General features: G+C 43.0%; 1 protein-coding gene and 1 long non-coding RNA gene across 2 annotated transcripts in view; one reads left to right on the top strand and one right to left on the bottom strand.

Moving 5' to 3' along the window:
* Window positions 1–7,533, bottom strand: part of LOC118405580 (puromycin-sensitive aminopeptidase-like) — a 35,561-nt gene extending 28,028 nt beyond the window's left edge. Inside the window, 10 exon segments of the mRNA XM_035805129.1 lie at window positions 1,775–1,939; window positions 2,225–2,268; window positions 2,869–2,939; window positions 3,199–3,329; window positions 3,763–3,963; window positions 4,619–4,726; window positions 4,847–4,968; window positions 5,547–5,624; window positions 6,099–6,186; window positions 7,077–7,533. Of these exon segments, the coding sequence (XP_035661022.1) occupies window positions 1,775–1,939; window positions 2,225–2,268; window positions 2,869–2,939; window positions 3,199–3,329; window positions 3,763–3,963; window positions 4,619–4,726; window positions 4,847–4,968; window positions 5,547–5,624; window positions 6,099–6,186; window positions 7,077–7,520 (1,452 nt within the window). The 5' untranslated portion in view covers window positions 7,521–7,533.
* A 386-nt stretch (window positions 7,534–7,919) lies between these two features.
* LOC118405582 lies at window positions 7,920–9,528 on the top strand. Its single transcript, XR_004829907.1, has 3 exons — window positions 7,920–8,081; window positions 9,149–9,213; window positions 9,519–9,528. It is a non-coding gene; the product is annotated as an uncharacterized LOC118405582 (long non-coding RNA).

Genomic DNA, 9,528 nt, shown 5'->3' with positions numbered 1-9,528 from the left:
CTAATATTGACCACATATTCCCTGTGCAGTGGACATGTCACACATGACTTGGGGCATTGCTGGATGAAAGCATGACACTCACTGACACACACATACACAGACACACACTCACTTACACTCTCTGACTACAAACACTACTACACTACTACTACACACACACAAACACACACACACACACAAACATCATTTCTGGAAAGGAGATAATGTCCCACCTTGAAGGCTCTTCGGAACAATATTTCGTAGGAAAACATCTTGTAAGAATGAGGATTAGCCTGGGTGTAATTCGTGAATACAGTTCCCGCTCATGGCTACATGGCTACAATTAACACCAACAAGCTTTGCTGCACGCTCGGTTAGCTCATTGATTGGCTCAGGGAAGTGGGTAATGTAATTATACGGACTTTGGCTGGCGGGGCTGCCTCATGCATAAAACATGAGACACTGCAAAAAACACTTATCGTGTGGTTATTATACAAAATGGGACAACGACACATTCCAATGCCAAATAAGGTCATTTACCTGTGAGTGTGTTACACCGGTGTAGAACAAAATAAGAATCTATGGCAGTGCACAAGGAAGAATTGGGTATCACAAAAACAAAATTATTTTGATTCACAAAAACAATATTACTTTCAGGAAACATCTAGAAAGTGAAATCAAAAAATACAACTTTCAGCAAATGGATCAATGTCTTTTAAATCACCAATTTACATGGGACTATTTCATGCCCCAGATGGTTCGTGCCAGATCGCTTGCCTGTAGTGGTTTATAGCCTGTTGTTATTGCAGAGTGTCTGGAGCAGTCAGGCAGAGCCTGGCATGGGATTGTAGGTTACACACCAAGGGATGGCTGAATATGGGGGGGCAGGGATTGTAGGTTACACACTAAGGGATGGAGGAATATGGGGGGCAGGGATTGAAGGTTACACACCAAGGGATGGCTGAATATGGGGGGCAGGGATTGTAGGTTACACACTAAGGGATGGCTGAATATGGGGGGGCAGGGATTGAAGGTTACACACTAAGGGATGGCTGAATATGGGGGGGCAGGGATTGTAGGTTACACACTAAGGGATGGCTGAATATGGGGGGGCTAGGATTGTAGGTTACACACCAAGGGATGGCTGAATATGGGGGGACAGGTATTGTAGGTTACACACCAAGGGATGGCTGAATACTGCACAGTAAAAGTCAACGCCTTTCATCCAAAACTTAAAGAATATTACTACACATCTCACACATACTTGTTTATACACACTCGTGCGACCACTCCCAAATGATTTGAGGAGTTTTGGACCTCAAACAGCCAGCTGCTTAACAGAAAATATGTCAGTATGTACTTATTGTTGCCATGTTGTCAATCATTCTTAAACTCATCGAACTGTTTCAGTCTCCCCTGGCTCATTTATCATTCATAACAGGTAGTTAACGACCGTTGCTATGACAACACAAGGTCGTTAACGACCATTGCTATGACAACACAGCCGTCCTGGCACCAGGATGTGTCAGAGTTCACCTTCCAAGGAATGATGGGTAATGAGCCGTGTAATAGACCAGGCAAGCAACAGGTGGTGTTGCCATGGAGACGTAACTATTATAGAGTCGTATGGTAAGTTGAACTGAATGCTGGACAAGATGCAGAGGCATGTAGCTATTACAAAACCCATCCAGTTTCTTTGAGTAAATAACTGTGTAATATTATTAGATAAAATGGGACACTGACAGTCAAAACTTGCACCAGGACCAAGCATTCACTCGATGTAAAGACCACAGACCTCGATGGGATGGCTGTTCTTGAGTGCGTCCAGCTTGAGCGCTCCGGTGTAGTCGGTGGAGACGAACTGCGTCCAGATGTCGTACTCCGGAAGGCAGAAGTCCACGCAGAGGTACTCGATCCACGACGCAAACCCCTCGTTCAGCCACAGGTGGGTCCACCATTCCTGGGGGGGGGGGGATAGTTTTGCATCTGAACTGCAATGCTTTAAAACAATTCTTACATGTCTAATTATGTGTCAATATGGGGGAGATGTAAGTTTTGTATCTGAACTGCAATCCTTTAAAACAATTATTAGACATCTAATTAGGTGTCAATATGGCTTAAAATTATCCAGGAAGAAAAACAATCTAAAGACACTTTCAAAGTCAAAGTAAAACATTTAGTTGACTTACTCACAAATGTTCATTAAAAAAAGGACCAAATGATTTGCTTGTATCTGAATGCTCACCATGGTGACCAGGTTACCAAACCACTGATGGGCCAGCTCGTGTCCTGGAACGGAGAAAGATTTTCTCATCAACTTGTGTTCATGGTAGTCAAGATCAAACTTTGCTTGTATAGAACTGTGGTCTAAACTTGTATAGAACTGTGGTCTAAACTTGTATAGAACAAAGAAACAAGCTGAGAACTTATTACTGTAAATACAGAAATGTTCGCGGTGGATTAATGTTCGCGGTTTTCGCGGTGACCACTTCACCGCGAACTTAAATCCACCGCGAACATTTTTCTCTTATTGTATTAGACTGCTGTCTATGGTGTTACCGCGAACTTAAATCCACCGCGAAAGGTCCTTTTACCCGCTACCGCGAAATTAAATCCCCGCGAACTTAAATGCATTTACAGTAACTGGTAACTAGGTTAGTGCCAATCTCTTGGGGAAGCTACAAATACTACTGAAGTGTAAAATCACAATAAACCAATGTACTTTGGATACTTTATTAGTCCATTAGCTGACAGAAAAACTTTACAAATTGTACTCAGATAATTTTCCTGGACATATCACATTTAGATTGAGACTAACGTTGAGGCATCTAAATTCTGTAATACGAGGAAAACGTTACTGTTAAAGTCTCAGTTTCAAGCTATACTCACCCACCACCAGCGCGACCCACTGTTTAGCATGGGAGGAGGAGTTTTCTGGGTCAATCAGAAGAGCAGTTTCTCTGTAAAAGAATTTCAAACATAACCGATAGAACTTGACTCCAAATATTGATGACTGGCAAATTGTGACCAAGCTGCAGCATACATGTGCAAAAACGACTAACATGATAAAACAGATACAGCAATACTAGAGCAATAACAGAAGTCTGACTTACATGATAAACAGATACAGCAATACTAGAAGTCTGGAATAAGAGTTTTATCTTTGCTTAAAGCACAATGAACTTTCACCTGTAGGTCACAAGCACAATGAACTTTCACCTGTAGGTCACAAGGCCCCAGTTCTCCATGGCTCCAGCTGCAAAGTCAGCGATAGCGATCAGGTCAATTTTTGGTAGGGGGTAGGGGATCTTGAAGTACTCCTTGTAGAAGGGCAAAGTCTTCACTGCGACCTGGAGAGAAAACATTGAAGACATTATAAGAAATGTCTTTCACTAACATCTCAAGTTTGGCCTGACCCTTATATTGCTATTAGGCACAAAGACAGAACCACGTACAAGTTAGAGTGCCAGAAATACAAAGTTGGCAATGCAGAATTTTCGGACATTTTTCCTTTTCTTTTGCAACATGCAAAGAAGTAAATTTTTGATGGATTCTTCACCTTCCTACCTACAAAATTGTATCATACATGTAAACAATATTTATTTAAAGACATTTTAGAAGTTTTTAAAGTCTTAAATAAAGTTGTAGCATTAGACTTTCGTATGTACCAGCCTATGGGTGGAAGATGGGAACCAACATGTCTTAACACACCACTGATTGTGCTTGTGTGTTCTAATGATTGATTAATTGTAAGTAATATAACACATAAACACATTAACTCACCTCCAGTGCAAACTTGCCCTGCTCGCTCTTCCCCACAGGCGTGTAGACCCTGACCGTGACCCCGTCGGCGTCACGACCCTCCACATAGTCGTACTCGCCCACCACGAAGGCCAGCAGGTAGGTGGACATGACCGGTGTACGGGCGTACTTCACTTCCCGCAGGTCCGATCTGGATGGGACCGGCTTCTCTTCTACAACATTCTGCCATATACAAGTAAACAAACATTAATGTGTCATAAACAAGTAAACAAACACCAATATGTCATAAACAAGTAAACAAACATCAATGTGTCATAAACAAGTAAACAAACATTAATGTGTAATAAACAAGTAAACAAACATTAATGTGTAATAAACAAGTAAACAAACATTAATGTGTAATAAACAAGTAAACGAACTTTGATGTGTCTCAAACAAGTAAACAAACATCAATGTGTCATAAACAAGTAAACAAACATCAATGTGTCATAAACAAGTAAACAAACATCAATGTGTCATAAACAAGTTAACAAACATCAATGTGTCATAAACAAGTAAACAAACATTAATGTGTCATAAACATTCAAGTAAAGAAACTTTGATGTGTCTCAAACAAGTAAACAAACATTAATGTCTCAAACAAGTAAACAAACATTAATGTCTCAAACAAGTAAACAAACATTTATGTCTCAAACAAGTAAACAAACACCAATGTGTCATAAACAAGTAAACAAACATTAATGTCTCATAAGGAAGTAAACAAACAAGTATAACTCAGTAACTCCTTTCTTCATCAGAACATCCTTCTAAAATTATAAATGTGATTAATACTTATCAATATCCTAATATCCCAATGTGAAACTTGATATTTCCCCACCATGTTTGACAGTGCCACCCTGTCCTTGGGAACCACCAAGGTCACATCGAAGGTCGCCTTCCGGGCAGGTTCGTCCCAGCAGGGGAAGGCACGGCGCGCGTCGGTCGCCTGGGGAGGGAAAAAAAAAATTGAGTCCAGGGGAAAGAGGCAAAGTTGCACTACAATTCCATTTTTATATACATTTGTAAAGGTAAAAAATGCAGTGGAGTAAAAAACTGTCTCTCTGACCTCGAACTGTGTGACAGCACAGAAGCGGTCCTGTCCGTCAGGAGAGCTGTACTTGCTGCGGTAGAACCCCTTCATCTTGTCATTCAGCTCACCTTCAAACTCCAAGGTCAACTCGCCGGCACCTGGGGGTAGAAAGGATTTTGGTTTCTGAAGCTCTTGTCTTGGAAAGGACTTGTACAGTTGTTATTGGAAAAGCTTTGTTTAATGTCTCACTTTGTCTTCATTCCAGCCATATAGTTGTAAAGTTGGTGAGTTAATTCTTTGTACTGAAAAGTTAATTTAGGTCATGAGAAGACATTTGAGACTACAGAATCATTCATACTCAAACAAACCTGGGAAACAACTACAGTTGCACAAAACACATCATGTCAAGTGAGAAATACTAACGGGCTTACCGGTGGGGAGGTCAGAGGTTACACACTTACCGGTGGGCAGGTCAGAGGTTACACACTTACTGGTGGGGAGGTCAGAGGTTACACACTTACTGTACCGGTGGGGAGGTCAGAGGTTACACACTTACCGGTGGGGAGGTCGGAGGTTACACACTTACCGGTGGGCAGGTCAGAGGTTACACACTTACTGGTGGGGAGGTCAGAGGTTACACACTTACCAGTGGGGAGGTCGGAGGTTACACACTTACCGGTGGGGAGGTCAGAGGTTACACACTTACCGGTGGGGAGGTCAGAGGTTACACACTTACCGGTGGGGAGGTCGGAGGGAAAGCTCAGAGTCACCGTCTCATTCTCCTTGTTGAAGTGGATGTCGCTGGTTGACAACTCAAGTTCCATCAAATAAAGGCCGAGTCATTGATAAAACTACTCTCCAAGCAGAGGTTAGGCTCCAGCTGGTTTTTAACGTTTTTTTAGTCGTTTTTATTGGGCTTTCTATTTTGACACAGCAAGATTCTATACATAATTGAGAAAGAATTGTTTTACAATTGTAACAATTTGGCAGATTGACGGGCAAATCCTTTTCTTGTAGCTGTCAAACTGGCCCATTGAACTTTTATTTTTAGATACAAGATCCTTGCTATGATGCTCACACAAGTTTAGATACAAGATCCTTGCTTTGATTGCTCACACAACTAAAGATGCCTGTTCAGAAACCCCAAAGGCTGGGAGAAGTCCCCCAAAAGATGCCTTCTCTGGATGATGACAGATGAGCCAAAAGGGCTTCTCAATGGCAGTACAGTACTAGTACAAATTAGGACAGAATGCTGATGTTCAATGCCAATCGCTACCCCCGACCTCACCTTTAGTTTCGTTCTCTGCCCTGAAGGTTGCCGTAGCGATGGTGATGTCAACACTGTTCAGCACCACCTTGTCTGTGGCCTTCTGCACCTGCAGTACAAAACAGCACAAACGGTGGGGGTCACATCCAGTCTCCGTAACAACTCATAAATACCTTTTTCTGCATTAAACTAATTATTATTATAACCCGGTCTTCAGACATGTGGCCTACAGCGGGCTTGCTTGGGTATTGTCGGTGATGTAACATCTGGCCCAGTTAGGGAATTTTTTGTTGGGGATTTACCAATGTTGAATATCAATGATGAGTTTATTGACCTGGTTGCAGTTTCAATCTCACAGTCACTTTCAGTTTCATAGTTTCAGTTTCACTTTCCAGGTTTTGGACACGACTCCACAACTTGCACAAATGCATAGCACGATTTATAATAACAGATTCTTTCAGTTTATATTACAAAAATCAATAATATAACAATACCAAAGCAAAAATCTACTTTACAGATGAAGAATGAGATATTGAAAGATATAAAAAGGGGGAGATCAAGCTTGGCCCAGTACGTGCATGTGTCTAACCTGACCCAGCAGGTGTGCATGTGTCTCACCTGACCCAGCAGGTGTGCATGTGTCTCACCTGACCCAGCAGGTGTGCGTGTGTCTCACCTGACCCAGCAGGTGTGTGTGTGTCTCACCTGATCCAGCAGGTGTGCGTGTGTCTCACCTGACCCAGCAGGTGTGCATGTGTCTCACCTGACCGGCCCAGTACGTGCATGTGTCTCACCTGACCCAGCAGGTGTGCGTGTGTCTCACCTGACCCAGCAGGTGTGCATGTGTCTCACCTGACCGGCCCAGAACGTGCATGTGTCTCACCTGACCCAACAGGTGTGCGTGTGTCTCACCTGACCCAGCAGGTGTGCATGTGTCTCACCTGACCCAGCAGGTGTGCATGTGTCTCACCTGACCCAGCAGGTGTGCGTGTGTCTCACCTGAACGCTGATGACCTCCTTGCCCGTGAACGTGAACTTGTCCAGGTCCGGCTGCAGGCGTAAGGCGTAGTTGGTGGGGTTGACATCTTGCGGGAGGCGCTCGAAAGGCTTCTTCTGGCCCATCCTGGACGGCAGAGGGTCAGAGCGGGCGGGAGATGTGGAAATGAAAGCGTTACTGATGCACGGAAGTGGACAATGGGTTGTTGTTGTGAGCTGGGAGTGGGAGGGGCCAAGGGGCCGACTGGGGACAAAGTCAAGGTGCAGCAAGAACGGCGCCTGGCTCACGCGGAAGTACGGACGTGCCGGCTGTCTTGTAAGACGTCTTAGCGCGCGAGCGGAAGCAAGGGACGGGTGTCTCAGGTAGGTTTTACCTAAGCCGGTGAGAATCCTGACGTAGCCTGGGACAACCATGTGCATGACACAGCAGCAACGTGCACAGGTCATTAGACGACCAATGTTACATTGCGTAGTGCCTAAAATATATGCATCTAAAGAGTGCATTTAGCAAAGAAGATACGAATTGTAAAATTATCCTGTATATTTCCATTCGAAACACATATTCAAAGGACAATAGAATTGTACTTATTATGAGTGAAACTAATCAGATGGCCTAGTTTTCTTTAGGCACTAATAAAATAATGATAAGTCGCCCAACATTGGATATAGCTATACTACCTATTTAACGGGGGGGTTTACTGGTAAATATATAAAATGTTTGAAAAGTACCCAGATCTTTCAACAATGGATACTTTGTAGTTATACATTTTATTGTTGATAAAATTTGGGATTATTTTTTAACTATTTCATAAAATATACTATAAATAGGAACTTTTGAATTTACATCACTCCCCATTTACCATATGAACTATTCCTATACCCTATGACCTAGTCCTGACGTGTCCAAGCAGTGGGAGGGCGGAAGTGAACTGAAATTTCGGCGTTTTTCTTGTTTTCGGACAGAATTTCACGTCTAACCATGGAAACTTTGTACCACCAGACCAACAAGTAAGTGCTATCAACATTTGACCTCACTTTAATCTATCGCAATGACCAAAAAATTCCCGCCATATGGAACAACTAAAGATTTTGGAACCGGACCTGACCCGGCCCGGCGAAGATAGTGGCTCTCACTACACTACTTTCTTCCTCTACCACACGTTTCCTTTACTTCGCTCGACCGATGGGCAATTGAGCATTGCATTTAGTTTAACGTCGATTGCGACTGTGATATTTCCACATTGTCTACCGGTCGCCAGGCCTTCATAAATACCAAAATAGCAAAATTGGACGCGAAAACAAGCCTAACCAAGTCGCCCCATGAACAAGAGATGTTTGCAGATAAACTTGAGATGTACGATGTTCCGACGCAGTGTAGAATAAGCAGCAGCTTAGCAACTGTAATACGTTACCTTCCCGATCCCCCGTCTCCTTGCCTCCGCGCGGTACCAGCCCCTCCCCCTCCGGTCTCCCACAGCTGTCCCGGCGTGTTCCCGACGAACCACAGGCCCACCAGCACCGCTACCAGCCCCACAGCCGCGCCCACCGCCAGCCGCTCAGGCATCTACTGCACGTACCACGGTACACGTGTGGTACAGAGCGTTGTACACGCTTGTTAGTTACCAGTAGTACACACGTGTGTTTAATATGTACCGATGGTACAGAGATGAGTACACACGTGTGTTAGGTAGTGATGGTACAGAGCTGTACGCGTGTTGGGATGTCCTGAGGTGTGACTGAGTTACCGCGCACGCGCGTATACTTGTAAAACAGGTGCGACCGTTACCACCACTTGTTATGGGATGAGGTGGAAGTTGTCTGAAATTTAAAGTAAAAAATGCAAAGCTGATTCAGTTTTGTTTATCTACAGAAAAGATCAAAGTTCAAACGGATTTTTAGAAAAATTCTACATATTATCTTAATTATAATTTGTATAAACTGGGGGGTTTGAGTGAATCTTAAAAGACAATCATTAAAGACAACTTTTTTATAGTTTGTTAAACTTGGGTTTTGTAAGTGAAGTTGTTTGTTGAGTGTGGTACTTCTAAGTAAGATCTATTTATTGTTTATTTCAGGATGGTCCACGAGGTTCAGAATGGGATGGGTAGACTGGAGATAGCGGGAGCGGATGAAGTACACTGTGAGTGTGGAAAGAACAATGTACTTCCAAAGTCTCTTCCTCTAGCAGCAATGTCATGATTTTGATAAAGAAAAGACTGTTATTTCCCATAATTTTGTAGCCCTGTGTTCACCTGTTTTATCTTTTTTTGTTTCCCCAATGGTAAATAAAGACCTACAGAGAAAGAAGTTACTGACAGATTTTCTCTAAGTCTAACCTGTGATTTTGTTGAAGAAAATACTGTTATTTTTCCAATATTTGTAGCCCTGTGTTCACCTGTTTGTTTAACCGTGTGTGTTCACCTGTTTGTGTTTGTGTTTTCGCAGTGGTAGAGAA

Source organism: Branchiostoma floridae, chromosome 18, assembly GCF_000003815.2.
Source record: "Branchiostoma floridae strain S238N-H82 chromosome 18, Bfl_VNyyK, whole genome shotgun sequence".
In the NCBI taxonomy this organism is placed as follows: domain Eukaryota; kingdom Metazoa; phylum Chordata; class Leptocardii; order Amphioxiformes; family Branchiostomatidae; genus Branchiostoma; species Branchiostoma floridae.
The sequence above is the reverse complement of the archived record's forward strand: the minus strand, read 5'-3'. Positions and strand labels throughout refer to the sequence as shown.